We start from the raw sequence: 21,481 nt of genomic DNA on the forward strand, positions 1-21,481 counted from the left end.
CTTTCCATCCTCATCCTTGATGCACCTCACTTGGTTTAGGTCCCTTGTCTTCTTTTCCCTTGCTCTAGCTAGTTTATAGATATCCAACTCTCCTTCTTTGGTATCTAGTCGTTTATACATATCGTCGTAAGCCGCTAACTTAGCTTCTCTGACAGCTTTCTTCGCCTCTTGCTTCGCTTTTCTATACCTTTCACCATTTTCATCGGTCCTCTCCTTGTATAAGGCTTTACAACATTCCTTCTTAGCCTTCACCTTTGTTTGTACCTCCTCATTCCACCACCAAGATTCCTTTTGGTGTGGGGCAAAGCCCTTGGACTCTCCTAATACCTCTTTTGCTACTTTTCGGATACAACTAGCCATGGAATCCCACATTTGGCTAGCTTCCCCCTCTCTATCCCACACACATTGGGTGATTACCTTCTCTTTGAAAATGGCTTGTTTTTCTTCTTTTAGATTCCACCATCTAGTCCTTGGGCACTTCCAAGTCTTGTTCTTTTGTCTCACTCTTTTGATATGTACATCCATCACCAACAAGCGATGTTGATTAGCCACGCTCTCTCCTGGTATAACTTTGCAATCCTTACAAGTTATACGATCCCCTTTCCTCATTAGAAGAAAATCTATTTGTGTTTTTGACGACCCACTCTTGTAGGTGATCACATGTTCTTCTCTCTTCTTAAAGAAGGTGTTGGCTAAGAAGATATCATATGCCATTGCAAAATCCAAGATAGCTTCCCCATCCTCGTTTCTCTCCCCAAAACCATGGTCACCATGAAAACCTCCATAGTTGCCTGTCTCCCTGCCCACGTGTCCATTTAAATCTCCTCCTATAAATAACTTCTCCGTCTGAGCAATTCCTTGCACCAAGTCTCCAAGGTCTTCCCAAAATTTCTCTTTCGAACTCGTATCCAACCCTACTTGAGGTGCGTACGCACTAATCACATTGATAAGTTCTTGTCCTATTACAATCTTGATTGCCATGATTCTATCTCCTACCCTCTTGACATCTACAACATCTTGTGTCAAGGTCTTGTCCACGATGATGCCAACACCGTTTCTCGTTCTATTTGTGCCCGAATACCAAAGTTTAAACCCTGAGTTTTCTAGATCATTTGCCTTACTACCAACCCACTTAGTTTCTTGTAGGCACATAATGTTTATCCTTCTCCTCACCATAACTTCCACTACTTCGATAGATTTTCCCGTTAAGGTTCCTATATTCCACGTTCCTAAACGCATTTTGCTCTCTTGAACTCTACCCTTCTGTCCTAGCTTCTTCACCCTCCCCCGTCTAATAGGATCAAAGTACTTCTTTTGTGTGTCCCGTGTAAAGTTGATAGGAGCATATGCCCCCAAACAACTTTGAGTGGAGTCGTTCGAAAAGAAGTTTCTACGGCCCCCTTGCTCATTTAACACTGCATCCGGGTGCCGATGAAGATACAGCGACCCTTGCTCACTTATCACTGTGCTCGGGCCACACAGCGCGCCACTTACGGGTGACGCCCTAGCTTTAGCGCGATTTTGTTCTGGATTCATTTTCATAAGGATTCGACGTGATCATGGAGTGCCGGCTGTCGACTACCTGACGCCCTCCCCCTCCTCCTTTATCCGGGCTTGGGACCGGCAATGTAAAATTACATAGGCGGAGTTTAAAAAAAAACATTTGAAGTATTTTCTGCAAAAAGTACCAAGTGTTTTATGCAAAAAGCCTTCTTGCATGCACTTCAAGTGTTTTTGGAGGCTATTTCCATTAAAAATGTTTTCAGCCATTTTAACAACACATCTAAACGAGTCATTAATCGTGTTTGTTAGGATAAAAATAAGTGCAAAATTAACTTCCTTTATCATTTTGTTCTCAAAATCGGGTTGGGGTTCGGTTTGGGCTCCCCAATTGGAAAGAAATTGCAAAGGACGTAGCATTGTAGTTTGCGAACTCAATTCTCCCTCAAGCACGTTTAAGTGCATCATAAGAAAAACTTGTGCGAGGCTCAAACTGCGTAGCTCACGTCCACTTTACAAATGCGGATGGAAGAACTAAAGGAAACTTGATGAGGATTGGAGATTTATAAGAGTGTAAGAAAACAAATTTTAGTCGTTGAATCCTAAACCAAGAATCTAACAGTAAAAAATCGTGGGAGCGTAAAATACACCAAATAAAGCACGCCAAACCCATCTGATTTTTACACCTTCAGAAAGCCAAAAATGGAATTACATTTATGAAACAATTCAGTAAATTATTTAATTGAACAAAATTCAAATGCCACAATTCGTAACAAAGTATAAAAACATTCCAACTTCTATATACTCTACAAACATGCAAAATTCCCGCCGGCGACTCAGATCAAATCAATGACCAATTACTAGCTAAACTCAATACCGTAATCCTATACGGTAATGAAATACGCGGATATCTACGGTATACAATAAGCAAATGCACGAATTCGATAGTACAAAATGGCTTCATTCAGTCCTCAATCATAAGTAAATCAATGCAGGTACGTGCACAAACTAAGTTGTTTCTTCAGTTTGTTCAGCACTTCTAAATTCGGAGCTCGTGCAGTAAGTGCATACACACCTCCCTTCCTGCCGAACGAAGTTCTGCATCCCATGCTCAGTTGAACCACTTTGAGAGGGACAATTGGTGAAATGTTCATATGAATTGATTTGCGAAAGGTAGTGATCATCATAGGGCTGCTTGGGCTTCTTCAATTTGTTTTCTCGTAGGTCGACCACATTTTCTTACATCCTTACCAGACAAAAGCTTCAATGCGCCCTCGAGGGTGATTTCAGTGGGTTTCATATCCTGCATGTGTAATTAAGATAACCCAGATCATTAAACTTGGTAAAACTTTGTGCAATGTTGATCAAAACTCCAGACGTAAAATTCTGAATGTATACAAAATACCTTAGGAACAGAAGCAATTGTGCGCCGATGTCTAACTGCAAACCCAACCTTTGCCACCTTTAAAATGACTGGTTGTCCATCCGCTGGATGGTCTCCCTGAAATTAAAATAAATCAGGGAAAGGAAGAAAGAATAAGTTCAAGGATGATGAAGAGCAGGAAACGGAATTCAGCAATCAGAATGAAGAACAAACCAAAGTCACAGGATATCGCAGCAACTCCAGTGCATATTCAAGGGTAATCGAATTCACATCCTTTATCTGAAAATTTCATGTGAAAATATGGATTCAGATTTCAAATAAAAGCATGGTAAATCTTCGATACATGTGCATGCATACAAAGACGGAAGAGGGAAAAAAAGGAGCAAAAGGAAAGTAAAAGGCATCGGTAAAAACATCTACTATGAAGGACAGTACATAGTTAAGTATTATGGATATGATTTTGGACAACATTTTTTGAATGAACACAAGAAGTGGCAAGAAGATGTGTAAATGAACAGAACAAGAAAACAATGTTCCAATGTGGAGTTACAATACAACTTCAACATACATGGGATACGTTGGCTCGTTTAGGTGCATTAGTCTTCCTGTCTTCACCAAGTTGTACATAGCATCCGTAAGGACCTTTCTTCAGAAGAACCTGAAAGAGTACATAGTTTTTTTTTTAGTGTAAATGATAAATTCAAGAAAAATTACTACTCCACCATAAATCAACAAACTATCAGAATTCAAAGCAAACCTTTTCATTGGAGCCTGGACTTAGTCCTAGCAGTTTTGGTTCCTCCATGCTGCTGTTCTTTTTTGGACCATCTTCTTCTTCTTCTTCTTCACCGTATAATGTCTTAGCAATGTATCTATTTGCAGCAACAAAAGGAAACATTGATCAATTATGGATAGTGAATTATCTTTAGCTGCAACTAAGACAAATTTAGGCCAACAAAATACAACTTGAAATTAGAAGAAAGCTCAGCATTTTCAGTTTGTTATGTTATAGAAAGGAGCCGGGTCTGATAACTCAATCTTTCTTTTCAGTTTAAATGACCTGGAAATACAGTCAATTTACTTGCCAGCTTTGCTCATATATGTAGGCACACGGCCACGGGCAATGAAACTGGTAATTGTTTGTTACTCTGAATTTTCCTTTTCCTTTCCTGTCACTTGTTAAGTTCTTCGTATTGAACCCTAATTATACTGCTACCAGTACAGAATAATCAACCACAATATTGCCGCACATGCATGAGAGTAAGTTATACCATAGGTTTTCATACTCACTTGCACTTCGGGTGTTGATCACAACCTATAAAATAGCCTGCACCGAACCGACTCACTTTGAAAATCAAACTGCCTTCCATACAACTGAAACATGTACAAGTTAAGATTGTAATAAGTATTAGAAAAAGTTCTCAAGAAAATACTTTCTGCGTGAACATAAATTATATAAGACATACGGTATATCAATTCGTGTTAATGACAGCATATGCATACCATGGGCATGTCCTGCTTTGGTCAGGAAGAGAAGCAAACAAGAAGTCTCCAAATTTTTTTTCCATCATCTTCTCTACCTGTGATATTGAATGGCTTATTATAAATATGAAAGTTCTAAGTATAGGTATTTTACAAACGGAGGCTTGATTTTGACGGAGACCAAATGATGCAGCATAATGAATTAAGAATATTTTAATTTAATTTCCTATTTTTCTTGTTATCTTCCTGTTCTTATTACTTTCCTGCTTCAAGTAGGTTTAGGATTGCTTTCCTGTTTCTAGTGAGATTGTGGCATTATAAATGCATGCTTTGTAATTCAGTTGAGGTGGACTAGACAAGACATGAACCTCTAATTAAACAGATTTTCTCCCCGAGTATCTTTGTCTCTCTGTCTTCCCTTCCGTCGGTATGATTTATGTTCTAATCATTGGTCGTCTTCTTGAAATCTCATTGTTCTGTCTATCTATTTCTCTTCTCTTGAACTCTAATTCTCTCTCTCTTTCTAAATCCCTCTCTAATTTCTAAATTCCTGTTAATTGTTCTATACATCAAACCTTACCTGATGAATATGAACAGTGCTGGTACGCTCACAATAAGTGCTGAATCGGGTCCAATAATCTTTTAGGAGGCCTTTCCATTCAGTTAAGCCAGCAGACACATTATCAAGCTGATGCAGAAGCGAGAAACGAAGAAAAGAAGTCAGTCATACCCGTAATATCAAGTACATCGAATAATTAACAATGACAGATGAACAAAATTGCTTCACAAAGAAATGTTATATGCTATATCTTTTATATTTCAAAATGAGTAAGCTTATACTGAAAAAGATTATAATCAATATAGATTTACCTCATTCTCCATGTCAGCAGTAAAACTGTAATCTGTGACCTCGGAAAAATGGTGGCAGAGAAATGCTGACACCTAAAATTAACCAAAAAAATAAAATAAATTGAGCGGCAACAAGGAATATCAACATATCTCATGGACTCAGCAATTTGAGAAATCCCATGTTAACTACACTCTTCAACTTTGAACTAACAAGAAACGAATGAAAAGACAATCAAGAAACCAACAAAAAATAAGATAAAATGGCACAAGTTAGAAGTGACCAATATTAGAAATAGGAGGATAAAGCCACATAACAATGGACTTGCATGGATCTATAAGAAAGCATGTAAAGATCTTTGCCGTTTCTCTGATTTCCAGTAACTCAAAAAGAATGCCAACATACCATACGACCACGAAATTCTGGATGTAATACACGGCTTTTAACTGTCACGTAGTTTCTATCCTGGCACCACAAATCAATAAGTCATCAAAATATTGTATGGTTAAAAATCACAATAAAAAGACCAGCCAAAATACTTCCTGGAGATTGTTGACAAGAGAACGTTTTAGAAAAATTCAGAAAGAATTCTCAAGAACATGCTTATTGTAATGCTATGAGATATCTAACTTTCCAAAATACATGGTACAACTATTAAAAGGGTTTCTAAGAATATGAGACATAACATAACTCAAAGTTGTGCACAATTTCCGTCAAAATAATACATTAAAAATTATGATCAAAGAAAACCTGACAATTTGAACACCTTCAATTACCTGTAAAACCTTCAAAGTGCTAGCATATGTTGAAGGTCTTCCAATCCCAAGCTCCTCCAATTTCTTAACCTATGGAACACACCACCACAAAGATGAGAAAACTAAAGCTAAAAAATAAGTACACCAGTTATAACACTAACTTAAAGAGCTTGTTATGATTAAACCTTCCCATCTATGGAGTACATTCAAATGGTAGAATACCTCTGGAGGCAGCAATTTTGAAGTAATTCCTATTGCCAATAGTTTCATAGTCCCCCTTCCCAAAGAAAATAACTAAAGAATTCTAACAGCATTTCTTGTAATATGTAAAATTATAAAATTTTACCAGTGCTGCCTCAGAGTAGCGGGGAGGAGGTTGAGTATGGTGCTCCTTGAGTTCCACTTTACCAATACATAATGGATCCCCACGCTACATAAACAAAATAAAAGACTTAAGAAATTAAAAAAAGCAATGATAAATCTCGTATGAAACTGAACACAATCAGAGTTATATGTTGTCGTTCAATACCAAAGGCTCTTATCCTGAAATTTAGACGGGGCATGTGCATCCAAGCATATGTGGGTAGGGGCAATGGGAAAGTGACACAACGTAAATTTAGGTCCAAATTTACCTTCAAAGAATTAAGAAGTACAAAGGGTTCATCATGACTCTTCCCTTCCTGTTCTTTATATTTGACTGCTTGAGCTTCCACATCCTAAACATTAGAAATAAACATGCTCAAAACTCCACATAAGCATGCAACACACTGCCAATTTAAGATGTGGCATCAAATCAATCGCATCAAAGTGAAGCTACATGAATAAAAGGGAATTTACTTTCCAAATCCTGACATCAGAACTGCCTTTTAAAAACAAATAATAACTTGCAATTATATGGATATGTGCAGTTCCCAGTTTGGATCCTATGACTAATAGATATGATGAGTTCATGACACTAAAAGTTAAATTGGCATATAAGATCGTACAAGTAGCAGTATTTTAACATATCTTGGGAATTAAAGTGTATATCCATATAAAGAAAAACAAAGCAAAAGTCATACCATAACTGAAGAACATTAAGAAGATTCCAGTGTTTACCAAAACAAAATAGCAGATTCAGTTACTGATACTCAAGGACTCCCACCAGTGAGACAATTTTTAGAAATGCAAATGTTTTATGACTGTGGCACACGAGCCAACTGCATACATTTGCAACGACACTAAGATGGAAAACAGAATTATACCTCAAAGACTGCCTGATATCCAGGAAACTCAACCCTTGAGCACGAAGAGCGGAAAACAATGGACTCGCCAGCATTTCCAATATCAAGTTGTATCTGGTTATATTAATGGGGAAATGAATTAGGAAAGAGATGGTGAATTTGCATTACATATATATATGAATGGAACATAAGAACAAGGATATGAGGAAACGTCAACAAGTTAATGCATGTTCTATTTGACAAAGAATGTGTTGCCTTTATCATTGAACTTTGAATAAGTTATATTTCAATCACGTGTACTCTTCTCAGCAAAGTATCAATTAGGTCTCCCTGAAATCCATAGTGAGTAATCAAAGAATAGGAAGCAAACTGTGTTTTCCTCTCTGAATTTCATCCTCTATTCTAGTTTAAGAAAGCAAAACTGTGATCCATTTTTCTCAGAAATAGAGCAATCAAGGTTCCAAGATGCAGTGTTACTCATAAGGTGTAAATTATTGTGTTCCCACTCTGATGACAATTCAAATGCACACCACGCACATACTGAACTTTATAAGATAAAAACAAATAAAAGAATAACAATAAAAAGAAAAATACATAGTTTGAGGACAGTGGAAGTACTGCCAATAACAAAGTACAGCAACATATATTAAAGATATTCTAGAAATGTAACTACTTGTCCAAAAGGAAGAAACAACTTGGAAATAATCATAAAACAGATTTTTGCAGCCTGTATTAATTGCGATAATTGACCACTGGATAGTAATAGTTATAAGGCTATTTGTTCCCATCACTTAAATGAGAAGAATTTTCATAGTGTTATATTCTAAGTTTCTAACCTGCTCAATTGTAGCAGGCTCCATCTGACATGCCACTGTCCGACACCAAATTAGAGTGTACAACTTCAGGGAATCTTCATCAAGTATCCCATGAAGCAATGCTAGATTCCAAGACGAAAATTTTAGTCAATTCACTAGAAAGAGCCTATGAACAGATGAACTGTACATCTGAAAAAACTTGCATAAAAAAAACTTGAAGAAACTTTAATGTAGCATGCAAAATTGTTAGTTACATGGCAATCTTCGAACATCAGTGGGTCTAATTGCTTCATGGGCCTCTTGAGCATTCTTCACTTTCTTAAAAAATTTGCGTGCAGTTTCTGATGCAAAATTCTGTCCATACCTGCATCAAAGGAATATTGTTTGTAATGAACAAACATATAGATCTCATCGCACAAGTATAACCACAAATAGCGAAAACCTGTAGGTCACTACTCATCATGGGAACAAGTATATAAATGAACTAAGTTTTGAAACTATAGGTCATTTTAATCTCTCGCTCTCAATGCTCTAGACCAATGGTGATTTCAAAAATAGTTGCAAACTAAATTTCAAACCTTACAAAGCAAAAAACCTGTAAGTTTTGAATTGTAGGATAGAATAGGCATAAATTAAATTCCAAATAAAATGACAGCACAAAGACATGAACATGCATATCATTATTCTGCATTACATCTAAATTTAAATTCCAAATAAAATAGAAGTCGAAATAACATTTATCTACAGCACCTTTCAATGACCAAGGAGCGCACATCCTTACAGGCTTCATCAGAAATCTGCAGAAATTAAAAGACTTCGGTATTAGAAAGAATGATAGATGTCGACCTCAACTAGAGATGAACTATACATTGAGACAGTGTAAATCAAGAGCACACATGTAAACAATCAGCATACATTGTAGTAATTATCATCACAAAGAAACGAAGTACAATTACAATTCTAAGCAAACTCAACAATTGAAACTTAGCAGCCTTAGACACTGACACTACGCCATAAAGTTCCATCGTTTTACATTGTGCAGCATAAAAGAAACCGATTTGCAACTGAGGAATTTTAAACACAACAAACCATTCCACAAGAGCAGTTCAATTGAGTTATGAAAATAATTAACGAAAGAAGAATGTTATAATCAAGTAAAAATCCTATTTCAAAATTTTCCTTTTAAGATTACATTGGTTCAGGTTATCCCAAATCAATTAAAAATTGATCACCTAAAGAGAAGGCAATAGAAATGTAAAAAAGGAACCAGCCACCAAAAACATTGACAGACAACATGAAACTCAATCAAGAACACATACTGTAGGGAAAATATTCATGCAGCCAAAAAGATACCTACATGTAGTCCATCTGTTCGGGTGTAAGTGATCAAACCCGCTGCTTTACCATCAGATAACTGAACCCCCTCGTAAAGTTTTTGTGCAAGCTGCATATATAATGTATCTTCCATTAGCCAGAAAGTCTCTGTATCTATATGATGCATATCCTTAAAGCAAATATATATGTATATTCTTAAAGCAAATATATATATATATATATATATATATATATATATATATATATTATCAATGCAAAGCATGAATCATAAGATTAACTGCATCAAAGAAAAGACTTGCGGCTAGAACAGAAGAGGAACGTTGAAATAAAACTTGTACAACTCTTTCTGGTAATGAAAAATGTTACTTCATTTCAGGACAACATCTGCTCTTACACTTCCGATTAGAAAAATAGAATCAGAGCAGTTACCATTAGGCTGGTTTTGTTTTGTACAGACATCTTTCTGCTTTATATGAAGATAATATAACTATACGATAACAGTACAGAACATAAACAACAATGTTTGAAGTGATACAACATTCCATATGCGCAGAACTGATATGGAATGTTTGACATGTAATGTCTAAGGTGATACCGCTATGGCTGTGTATCCTTATAGTGATACAACATTGCATATGAACTGGATAACAGCCGTTACAAATCTGGGTATTGAAATTGATATAATAGTGGAGAAACTTATACTTATGAGCAGAAGAAACAACTTCAAAGCTATTAAAAACATTATACTTTAAAGCAAGGATAATGAATAAAATATATGGATAATTGTCATTCTAGCTTTAGAGTTTAGATGGAAATCAGAAGATAAATGCTCTCAAGCCCGCACCTTCATTGTATATGCTGCATTGAAATGCAATTTGTTTGCAGCATCCTGCTGAAGTGTGGATGTTATATATGGCGTGGGAGGATTCTTCCGCATTTTGCTTTTCTTAGAATTGACAACTTGAAAAATTTCTGAATTAATCTGCTGTTCAATTACTTTAGCCTCGGTATGAGAACTGATAGAAAATTGATTTAACTTTTTGGAATCATAATGGGTCAAGTGTGCTGGGAAGGATGGGGCATTCGCTGATGAACCCTTTTCTTTTTTCTTCAATTCAACTGCAGTAGTCCAATATTCCTGCGGTTTAAATTCATCAATTTCCATTTCTCTATCGCACAGAAGAGCCAATGCAGCAGATTGGACTCGCCCCGCAGACTGGCAACCTGGTAGTTTCCTCCATAACAGTGGTGAAATGTTAAATCCAATCAAATAATCAAGAGCACGCCGTGCAAGGTAAGCATGGACCAAGTTCTCATCAATTTCTCGTGGAGTTTGCAGCGCGCTTTTGATAGAGGCCTCAGTGATTTCATGAAAAACAACCCTGGCTACAGTAATATCTTCACGTAAAGCATCCTGTTGTTGCAGCATCTCAATAATATGCCAAGCAATAGCCTCTCCTTCACGATCAGGATCTGATGCAAGAATAAGAGTTTCTGCTCTGATGAACAAGGTGTGAGAAATAAGAAATTCAGAAACAAAGCTCCAAAATGAACTTAAGAGAGAAATACTTATGATGGCAAGTTCAATATCATTACTATACACCAGCATATCCTAGCTAGTATTGTTAGTAGCTTGCAGCTAATTGAATCTGAATGAAAATGATAAGAAATCATACCCTGTTAGTGCAACCTTTATAGTTTTCAGATGAGTCCAGGCAGCAGATGGAACTTCCCACACCATACTGAACTCATCATCAGGCCGTACAGATCCTGACCTAGCAGCCAAGTCCCTTACATGACCATAGCTAGGAAGAACTTCAAACATATCACCAAGATAACCCTGAATGACCTTCGCTTTTGTAGCAGACTCCACCACCACGACAGTTTTCCCAGTTGCGGGGTAAAGCGGCTTCAGTGTCATTTTTCCATGAGGTTTCACTTTGCCTATTTTTTGTGGTAAAAGTTTCTGTGGCGACTTAGTATCTGAATTTACCAATTTTCCCTTTCCCATAGAGTTCCCGCCTTTCTTCTTTGGCTGGGGTTTTGTTGAAGAACCATCAGCAACTTCTCCGGGAGTTTTCGCACCGAGATTCAACTGAAAGACTGCAGTGTTAGTTAAAATATTGCAATGTAAAGATTTTAATCCTAATTCTACTAAAAAAACTATAGTTACTATTTGCTAACCTCTGAAACATCCGCCGACTTTTCGCTTCTTTTGGTACTACCAGATTTCTTCGGTTGAGAAGTAACCTTAGAACTGTGTGTTGTAGCCGCTTCTCCTGGAGGATTTGCGGCAGAAATTTGTTCTTTAGTTTTCTTGCTTTTTGACCTCTTTTTCCCTTTGACTTTAGAGACCTTGGTATCATTACTTATAGGAGAATTGGAAACCAAAGATCCCAATTTTCCAGCCCCCTTCTCACTTCCAACTTGCTGTTCGGTTAAAGCTTCTACATCAACATCTTTGGAGATGCTAGAATCAGTAGCTTTGGTTTTGCTTTGAGCTGCTAATGCCTTTTCCCGTTTCTTGCGTTTGTTAAGCTTTCTGAAAAAAAATGTATTTCCACTATTCCTGCCATCTTGGACACCCACATTCTCTCCTTTGTATATAACAGATGGAACTTGAGAGAAAAACCTCTTGGGAAAAGCTCCCGCGCTATGATTAGTTAAACCTAATCTGCAACTATTCTTAAAAGAGACAAAACTGATAATACCAGCAGGCCCGAAAGAATTAAGCGAACCATGTTTTAAATGAGAACGAATGGTAAAAGCATGTTCAGACCCATCACCGCTTCTTCTGAAAGAATGAAAATTTGGCCCAAACTTCGAATGGTTGGCCGTGATCATGGAAGAAACTCCGGATTTCTTTAACCTAAGCTGAGAACAATTTCTGTATACATTTGCTGTCAAATTCAGCGAAGATGGTAAGCAAGCACATGGATAAGCCTCAAACGCCCTCCACTGCATCTGTAAGACCAAAAGTTGCACGTCACGATAAGATTTTTAGGGAACAAGCATACTTGGACAAATATTGAACACACGTACACACACAAAAACAAAATCAAATTCCGAATATCCCAGTGTTGCACTAGTTAGCACAACCAACATAATTTAATCAAACCCAACAACAATCTATACATACGTTCGTATTCATCGATAAAATGTTACATTAAGTGAAAAAGTTCCAGACTTGAATGTCCAATCAACCGAAACAGACCATTATTTTACACCAAATAAACAACCCAGAAATATAGCCAGCTAGAAATGGTACAAATTGGTGCTGGGAAAGGCATGAACTTGAAGCAAAAAGATGGGAAAAATAGAGAGCATGAAAAATGAAAGGGAAAAGTGGGAACCTTGGCCATGGAGCGGCGGAGACGCAGGGCGGAGGAAGCTAAGGTGTTTGAGAAAATCAAGGAGGAAGCGGGGACGGTGGACAGTGAAAAGGTCCGTTGAAAATGTATCATCGCCATGCCAGTTTCATTTGCTTAACGCAAACAAAGATAAGAGTGGAGTTTCGGATGTTCTGTTGTACTGTATGAGAGAGAGTGAGAGATGGAGAAGGAGAGGCTACGAAACGAGGGTTTTGACCAAAGGGTTTTAGGGTAGGTTTTCGGATTCGGGTGATGATCCGGGTATTTTGGCCCATTCCGGGGCAGAATTTCTTCTTTTTGGGTTCCTTGTGTCAATTAAACATGTTACTAGTCTCTCTGCACGTAGCGTGCGAGAAGCATTTTTGCATTCCTGGCGCTATGCGCCTCAAAGATGTGTTATTTTAGATATTATTACCTTTCTTAAGTGACTATTTTATAAATTGTGGGTGTGTGTCCATCACAACAATTTCATTCCTTTTTTCAATCATCTAACTTAGTATTTTTTGCACCAGCCCATTGTACAGAAAAAATGAAATTTATGAATTGCACACTAACCATTTCATTTTTTTTTTTTTTGCTTGCTGATTATTATGGTATGAACAACATGAAGGTTGGACCCAATAAGTGAAATAAAAGGAAAAACACAAAATGGAGAACATAATAAATCTCTCCCTCTCTCTCATGCAAAATGTCAAATATCTACCCAAGTCCTTAAATTAAAAATTTCAGATTCATAAGTTTTCAGTCAAAGTTATAGGCTAGCTAGGGATGAACTCCTAATATATGAAGCAAATCAAAATATGGACAATATGTACATATGTAAACATATTGTCTACGTGTGAAATCAAAGCCATGATTGCCACCCATTTGCTTGCACTTGATGCTTTAGATTTTCATGGTTAATCTGCAAGAAATGATGATAAAATAAGAAGTCTAACTATAATACACAATCCCAAATATAAAGGTTGTAAGCAATTCAACCTAAATACCTTTAACTTTAACAATTTTCTCACGGCAATACTTTTACTCCAGTTACTTTTAGAATACTGAAAGATAAATAATTTGTCAAGTTTGAGGTAACAAATTGTAATCATGTTTACAAAATTAAATAGTAAGAAATGTTACCTTAATCTTGTACTTCAACCTTTGTACTTTGAGACGGGTGTGATGCTTGTAAAACTGACAAAAAAATGCAAATTTATTTATATTTGAAAATTGAATGCAATTTGAATTTACAGTATACTTCCGTATGAAAATAAGAGAATACTTACTGTATTTAGAAAAGTTGTTTGGCAAAAAAATGCAATTTTATTTATATTTGAAAATTGAATGCAATTTGAATTTACAGTATACTTCCGTATGAAAATAAGAGAATACTTACTGTATTTAGAAAAGTTGTTTGGTCAGTATTAATCTTTTTCCTGCATCCATAAATTGTTTTTTTTTATAATTCGAGATAATTAATTTGTAGATTTTTTTAATTTTATAATTTGAAATAATTAATTTGTAGAATGATATAGAGAATGCCATTCAAAATAAATAGGTAAGAAATGGTGTTGTACCTAATTTGTTGGACTTTATTCCAAATTCGTATGATGCGAGAAGTTGTTGAAGATTTTAATTCTTCTACAGCCTTTTTCATGCGCCACCTATATATTGAAGGTATATATAATGTTAGAATTTCTTGTAACAAATTTAATAAAGAATTTAGAATACATACTACTCATGCTTCTTCTTTTTCCACTCTTTGAGAATCAGTTGGCTTAGATCAGTAGCTTTTACTCTGACAGATATCTCCCAACCAGGTGTAAAAATAGAGACACGTCTGTTTGGGATCTTATCAATAGGTAGTTCTTTTTCCATTTTTTGTGGGTATTCTTGTAAATATCCTAAGAATAAAAACAATTTTTTTTTTAATTTCCATAGCACATGTATAGCACATTAAGATAATCAAAATTGAAACTCATAATCTAACCAAAATTTAAAAAATGCACAATGAAAATTTCAAAGAAAGAAGTTTAAAAAACTAAAATTGACTTATAAATACTAAATACAAACTCATATATACATCCTGAAAGATGCAGTAGAGGGCATCAAATCCATCACCTAAAAGATGAATGGAAAAAAAAACTTAAAAACTGAAAAGGTAAATTTAGATTGATATTTACCCAAAGAGAAAGAAAACATTTGTGATTGGAGAGATTGGGATGCAAGCATGTGATATGGTTGTCCCACTGCAATAAAAATTCAATCACAAAAGTGTTAATGGTGTGTCCTTTTTACCCCATAATTCATAGAGTAAAACAACATATAATCCAAAATTCGAAAGCCTACAGAAGACCTGCAGATGTTGCTATAAAAAAACAAACAAAAAAGACGGACAGACATACAGAGAGAGAGAGAGAGAGAGAGAGACTGCATAAAAAGAAAACTGAAGGACTTGAATTTTTTTTATTAGCAATCATCACAAACCCCGACAAAAAAAGGAAACTGATGGACTTCTGCTCTTCCACCGCAACATATAAATTAGGGAAAAAAAGGAACAAATATAAGTTGGAAAGAGTACAAAGCAAGAAATAATGAAGAGAAAATACCTGGAAGGCAGTGGAAGAGCAAAAGTAGGATTGCAGTGCCTTGCCAAAACTGGAAGAATTTCACAGCAGTTCTTTCTACCTGAAAGAATTTCAAACGCCCTCTTGCAGATACATGGGTTGTTACATTTAGGATTTAATCATGAGATTAGTGAAGAGGCCGAAGTGGAAATGGAGAAGGAGGAGGAGCTCCATATTGCAAGCTGGAGACTTCCATACCTCAAACCGAAGGCGGCGTGTTGTCTAGTAGTCCAAATCTTGATTTCACAAACACCTAATAGGCAAGATCCGGCGAAAATGTATGCCTTAGCCTTTATCGTCATTGTTTGTTCTTTAAATTGTATTATCACTTGTCTAATTATTGGCATCATAAAATGCGGGAAAATTGAAAAAAAAATGCAGGAAAATCAGTTAACGTTAGTGTGGTTAGCTGATGGTAGCATTCATGTGTTTAATTGCCTAGAAAATGCAGGAAAATGTAAGAAAAATATCAAAAATCTTCACAGAATTGTGCTAATATACTTCCATGTATGTGTGCGAGTGATTTTCTTACCGATTTGTGTAGATTCTTAGCATGCAAATGGGTGAAACTGAAACATGTAGAGAAAGAGTAGGGAAAGAAGAACAGAGAATATGGAGTGGTAGGCAGCGGTCAGAAAACAAAAATAAAAGAGTTGTATGTGGAATTGTGGGAGGGTGCAAAGTGATTTTCTTACCGATTTGTGTAGATTCTTAGCATGCAAATGGGTGAAACTGAAACCTGTAGAGAAAGAGTAAGGAAAGAAGAACAGAGAATACGGAGTGGTAGGCAGCGGTCAGAAAACAGAAAGAAAAGAGTTGGACGTGGAATTATGGTAGGTTACAGAGTCTGTAGAATGAACGATTGTATAGAGAGGTTTGTGTGAGGAAGAAGTTTGATCAGAAAATGGGGGAATAGAAGATAGACGTGGGTGGGTGGTTTGGTTTCCGCTACGAATTAGTGAGTTCGAAAACTGTACGGAAACTACTATGCAATTTGAAAACTGAACATGCTAATCCAGCGACGATCCCGAGAAAGCCGCGGCGCGGGCGCAGGAGCGAAGCGGCGGCGGTTGAAGATTATGTATCCAACACCATGGCAAACTCTCTAATTATTCTCCAGCCTTTCCCCACGTTTGAATTTTTTTTTTCCTTTTTTTGTCAATTTTTTTTTCTGTTTTATTTACACAAATGCCCATGAAACATTTAGTTTCATAATTTACTTCAGTTTTTATTTTTTTTGTTTCAAGGGCTTTTGTGTCCAATTTTTTTTGGTGAAACCTTAAGACACCAAAACAAACTTCTGGAATTCTATTAGTAGAGATTCGTCTTTTTTCATTTTCAATCTAAGTTACTTTCATTAAACAAAAAGACTAATACAAAAAAAAAAAAAAAAAGCCCAAAAAACAGCTCAAAACTTAAATACAAGCCAAATAAAAAAAAACAAATACAAAATAAAGGCCCAAAAGAATCCAGCTGAAAAAACAACAAAAATCCTAAAAATGGAGGAAACTAGCAGCCACCACCAAGTCAAATGCGCCTCCATTGCAAGGCCACTACTACCAAGAGAACGAACCAAACGGAACAACTAGATCAACGGAAAATAAGGGTGAGCGAGCCACACTTAGTGTGATCGCTTCCATCACTCTAGCAAATAGTGCAAATTGCACTTTAACAGCAAATTGCATGAGGGTTCCAATATGAGATGAGCTCAGGAAAATTGAGACAAAAAAAATAAAGCAAAAGGAAAAATGAGAAACAAAGGAGGAGGAAGGCTTTCCCTCTCCGCCCTGCGTCTACACTGCTCCATGTACGTGTATTATTCGACAAATATGTTAAAAGTACATATAAAAAACGTGAATTTGATATGGAATATTATTGAGAAAAGTATGAAAATAACGTGAAAGGTAAGTATATACGTATATAATGTGTATGATATGTTGAGGCCTTAACAACGTGTAATTTAATGATCATCAAAACATATACAGAAAATGAAAATATTTAAAAAAAATACATACGTACTTATTAATATATGTATTATATGCAAATTTACTAAGTATGCTAATCTTCTTTATGTCATTGACAAAAAAAAAATCTTCTTTATGTCCATTAAAAATTTATTGTCCAGAATTGAATTTACGACCTCAGTGTTCAAAGTTTAGGAATCAATTTATTTAAATTGTACAAATTGAATTCAACTGTTGTCATTAACTTATTTTCCTAACTTACCGTATAAAATTAAGGACTCTAATTTCTTTTACATACTAATCAAAGATGATTTGATCCCTATACGTCCGGAGCAGATTCAATTCCGTCTCGAACATTCGATGAAATTGGAATACAGAAAAATTAGCATTAGCATGGCCCACGCTTTCTCAAATCTTGTTAAATTATACACGATCGTTTGAAGCCCTAAAGTAAACCCAGGTGGATTTGAGCTTCCCCCAAAATCCCCAAAATCAAATTGGCGGAAGACGAAATAAAAGTCAAATTAGGGATTTGTAGCGGAGGCAGTCTATCACTCAGAGACAACACAACTTCCTACTGTTTTCACACTCAGCGCTGCAATGGATCGCCAGCCTCACGACTACGCCGCCTCCGCCATGGCCTACGCCCAACAACAGCGCCAAGCAGCCACCAGCCTTCAACAGCAGCAGCAGCCACAACAACCGCCCCAACAGCAGCAATTCGGGTACCCGCCCCAAACCCAACAGTTCCACGGAGGCCCATCACAGTTCGTGGGTCCCCACCCTTCTCTGCAGCAACAATTCCCTTATCATCCCCACGGGCCGCCGCAAGTCCTTCCCCACGCCCCGCCTCACCCCCACCACCTTCCTCCTCCGTCCTTCGCTCCCCACCTTCCCCCTCCATTGGTTCCCTCCCCCTTCCACGCCGGGCCCACCTACGACTCTCCCCAGCCTCCGCCGTCTGCTCCTCCGTCCGACCCGGAGCTCCACAAACGGATCGATAAGCTCGTCGAGTACTCCGCCAAGAACGGCCCGGAGTTCGAAGTCATGATCCGGGAGAAGCAGCAGGATAATCCCGAGTACGCTTTCTTGTTCGGCGGCGAAGGCCATGGCTATTACCGCTACAAGCTCTGGATATCGACCCGGGCTCCAGGCGGATCTTTCAACCCAGCTGGATTCCCACCCGGGTCGATGCACATGCTGCGCCCGCCCCCAAACCCCATGATGAACGCGCCCCCATCTGCGGCAATGATGGGCGGGCCTCCACCGGCTTATTTCTACGAGCAGCAGCGACACGGGCAGCCGTTCGGAGTGTACGGGCGGACAGAGTACGACCAGTCTCCATCCAAGCCCTTCAAAGGGCTCTCGGGACCGCTTCCCTCTGAGGTTGCAATGGAGCTTAACAATGTGCTTATGACGCTGAATGGGACCAAAGAGTCAATTAAAGGAGCGAAATTTTGGTTTATGCAGCGGTCAATATTTGCGCCGGCATTGGCTGAGGCTCTTCGGGAGAGGGTGTTTGGCTTGGATGATTCTGAGAGGCAGCTTCATGTGATATATCTTGCAAATGATATTTTGTTTGACAGGTAATTCTAGTGGTGCAGAATTCTTGTTTGCTTTTGCCTGCTTAACTGTGATTTGTTGCTTTTGCTCGGATATGTTTTGGGTCGAGTCCAATGGAATGCAAGTCTAAAAAGATAAATTTTTGTTTTTTTGAGCTGTGCCGGCGATTTTAGTGGAAACATTTACTTGTGTAATTGTCTATTTAAAATCTGGATAACAGCCTACACTACGTCTCACAGAAGAATTATATTTCCATGAAATCATTGGAAGTTTTAACAACATTAGTTGTTATAGTTCTTACTTCTGAATAACACAGTTAATCGATGGGTTAGTGCTTGGGTGATGTTTGTTTTCCATTGTGTACAAAAATAAGAAGGAAGATGGGTGTGGCCTTTGAACAAGTTTGTACGGAGACAGAGGCTTTGCTTTTTTTAGCAATGTATTCTTTTTTCGTAGGGATGATGGGTGATCGTTTACAGGGATATATGTGTGTGTGCCCTTTTCTGTTGCCACAGGGGCTGGCAGATCAACAGATCATCTATAAGTTTGCCATAGCTCTTGTTTCTTTACAGTATGAAAGAGCTGGTATTGAAAATGCTCCATCTTTCGTACAAGTCTCTGTTTTTGTTTATGTGCACTACAATCCTTCTAATATCTAGCCTCAAGTGTTTAGTTTTCTGAGTGTATGGTGATAGTGTCATTAAAGAATTTAGAGGTTTCTTTTCTTGTTTGCCTTTTGTTTTCTTTGACACGGTTGGTTGATGATAGTCCGAATAATTCTTTGACGATCCCTTCTTTGCCTTTGAATTTACAGCTCGCATCGGCGGACTGTTGAAGGCCTTGATAATGAATCACTTGCTTTCAAACCTATCTTAGGTTCCATGCTTGCAAGGATTTATCACAACCCTCAAATCACGGAGGACAATCAATTGAAGTTGCAGCAAATTTTACAGTTATGGGCTTCTAAGAACATTTATGATCAGGATACTATTGATACACTTAGGAATGAGATGCTTGGTGGACCATCAAGTAATTCTTTTACGGGGATTCCAAAAGACTTATCCACTGCTTCAGCAGAATCAGCAGCAGGTAGGCAGTAGGCTTCTGTGTTGTATGTATGTCTAGGCTACCAAATTTCGGGCGACTGGGTTCTATAAACTGGTTTGTCCTACACATTAATTATTTTTTTCTTTATTTTGATGCAGGATTGCCACCACAGACAACAAACCACAACGCATTTCAATGGACGGATAGGCAAAGTTCTGTTTCCAGTTCACATGATCAAGATCACCTTGATAAACATGCAGTTCCTGGCCAAGGCATGCCTCTGTCGATGCCATCCCAGCAATTTCTTCCGAATTCAGTCCCTCCTGTTGCTTTTCCCGGGTCCATGCCCGTAACATCTTCCGTTCTACCAGCAAACCAACAACCCCCACCCCATTTACTGCCAGGTCAACCTGCTAGTGGTGGGGAGAAGTTGCCGCCATATCCGTTGTTCCCACCTGGTCTTATTCCTGAGATGGTCAGAAAGATGCAGATTGGCAGTGGTGTGCCATACTCGCAGATGAGCCCTTTGGACATTCCAACCGTTATACCTCCATCCACCGTACATCAGTCAGAAATTCTCGATAGAGTGTCGAAATTCTTCAAGGAGATTGGAGAAGTTAACCCTTCTGAAGGGCCCCTTAATAATTCAGATGGCAGGGACGAGGATGATTACGAAAGAGAGCCTGTGGCACGCAAGGGTGGAGCTTGCATCCCTCCACCCCCAAACCTGCAGATAGACCCTGAGACGGGGGCTTATGCTGATGGAAGTGTAGATAGAAAGAGTGGGTCGGGAAGGTTGGGACTAGGGGCCACAGCTAATCCAAATGAGGCAAGCCAGTACGACGATGTGTATTCTTCTTACAGGAAACAAAGAAGCACCAACTACCACTCATCCATGAGTGCAAGAGCTTCAGCAAGGTGAAAAACAGACCTGATTAGGAAATGCCAACTTCTTCCTTCTTTTTTTTCGTGTTTTTTATTTCTTTTCGATATTGTATTAATGTTAGTGCATGTAAGAAATAGTACTGCAAACGTTTTACCTGACTAACAAATAAATTCAGAATCTTTAGTTCATGCAAAGTTTCCTTTAATTCGTCTATCAAACATTTTTTACTTTGATCCTACGTGACAACGAAGAAAGTACAGCGGGAAGGTTTTGGATAAGAATTTTTCACTTGTTTGAGAATTTGTGTGATTCCACGGCAATTAAGTTGCTCTTCGTTGTGATTTTTCGTTTGCCGTGTCCTGCGTACATCCATTGTTACAACTACGGATGTGTTGAAGAATATTTGCGGGCAAAGGAGGAAGGGAGTGCGTTGCGGGGCTGGTAGGGAGGTGGGCGTTTATTACTTTTTCTTTTTTCCTTTTTATTCTTATTACATTTTTTTTTTTACAATCCACGTGGCAATGTGGCAATATATCATTGGACTCAAAAGGTAGTGATGGGGTGGTGATGATGGTAGTAGAGGTTGCGGTCATGTTGAAGGTGGTGTGGCATGGTTGTGGTGATGACGACGGTAAAAAGATGGTCGTAGGACAACGTGGTATGGTGGTGATGATGGCATGATGCTCATGCCAATGAC

The 21,481-nt window shown here is 37.9% G+C and overlaps 2 protein-coding genes and 1 pseudogene across 3 annotated transcripts; 1 reads left to right on the forward strand and 2 right to left on the reverse strand.

Annotated features, from left to right (window-relative positions):
* Nucleotides 1-2,213: 2,213 nt before the first annotated feature.
* On the reverse strand, nucleotides 2,214-12,916 carry LOC126632516 (uncharacterized). 2 transcript variants are annotated; one of them, XM_050302939.1, is made up of 22 exons: nucleotides 12,695-12,916; nucleotides 11,526-12,305; nucleotides 11,018-11,436; nucleotides 10,186-10,840; nucleotides 9,364-9,450; nucleotides 8,757-8,803; nucleotides 8,261-8,370; nucleotides 8,028-8,128; nucleotides 7,213-7,305; nucleotides 6,601-6,684; nucleotides 6,315-6,398; nucleotides 5,990-6,058; nucleotides 5,619-5,678; nucleotides 5,237-5,308; nucleotides 4,947-5,054; nucleotides 4,388-4,464; nucleotides 4,175-4,258; nucleotides 3,642-3,756; nucleotides 3,453-3,542; nucleotides 3,098-3,163; nucleotides 2,906-3,001; nucleotides 2,214-2,803 (listed from the first exon to the last, which is right to left on the reverse strand). In XM_050302939.1, the coding sequence occupies exons 1-22, from the start codon at nucleotides 12,809-12,811 to the stop codon at nucleotides 2,684-2,686; spliced, it is 3,534 nt and encodes a 1,177-aa protein (XP_050158896.1). In that variant the 5' UTR covers nucleotides 12,812-12,916; the 3' UTR covers nucleotides 2,214-2,683. The 2 variants fall into 2 exon arrangements, with proteins under 2 accessions (XP_050158896.1, XP_050158897.1); XM_050302940.1 differs by lacking the exon at nucleotides 12,695-12,916 and having other exon boundaries at nucleotides 11,018-11,444; nucleotides 11,526-11,669.
* A 640-nt stretch (nucleotides 12,917-13,556) lies between these two features.
* Nucleotides 13,557-14,587, reverse strand: LOC126631663 (uncharacterized; annotated as a pseudogene).
* Nucleotides 14,588-17,626: 3,039 nt separating this feature from the next.
* On the forward strand, nucleotides 17,627-20,972 carry LOC126632924 (uncharacterized). The gene is made up of 3 exons (XM_050303458.1): nucleotides 17,627-18,874; nucleotides 19,666-19,940; nucleotides 20,057-20,972. Exons 1-3 carry the CDS (start codon nucleotides 17,889-17,891, stop codon nucleotides 20,818-20,820), a joined length of 2,025 nt encoding a protein of 674 aa, XP_050159415.1. The 5' UTR covers nucleotides 17,627-17,888; the 3' UTR covers nucleotides 20,821-20,972.
* The last annotated feature ends 509 nt before the right edge of the window (nucleotides 20,973-21,481 follow it).

This window comes from Malus sylvestris, chromosome 8 (assembly GCF_916048215.2).
Source record: "Malus sylvestris chromosome 8, drMalSylv7.2, whole genome shotgun sequence".
NCBI lineage: Eukaryota > Viridiplantae > Streptophyta > Magnoliopsida > Rosales > Rosaceae > Malus > Malus sylvestris.

Excerpts from the sequence above, each read along its gene's own strand:
- LOC126632924 (XM_050303458.1), top strand. The coding sequence starts at position 17,889 with ATGGATCGCCAGCCTCACGACTACGCCGCCTCCGCCATGGCCTACGCC. Across the intron at positions 18,875-19,665 it reads AATGATATTTTGTTTGACAG|CTCGCATCGGCGGACTGTTG; the intron begins GTAATTCTAGTG and ends TTGAATTTACAG. Across the intron at positions 19,941-20,056 it reads TTCAGCAGAATCAGCAGCAG|GATTGCCACCACAGACAACA; the intron begins GTAGGCAGTAGG and ends ATTTTGATGCAG.
- LOC126632516 (XM_050302939.1), bottom strand. The coding sequence starts at position 12,811 with ATGGCGATGATACATTTTCAACGGACCTTTTCACTGTCCACCGTCCCC. Across the intron at positions 4,259-4,387 it reads CAAAGCAGGACATGCCCATG|TTGTATGGAAGGCAGTTTGA; the intron begins GTATGCATATGC and ends TACATGTTTCAG. Across the intron at positions 2,804-2,905 it reads CAATTGCTTCTGTTCCTAAG|GATATGAAACCCACTGAAAT; the intron begins GTATTTTGTATA and ends TTACACATGCAG.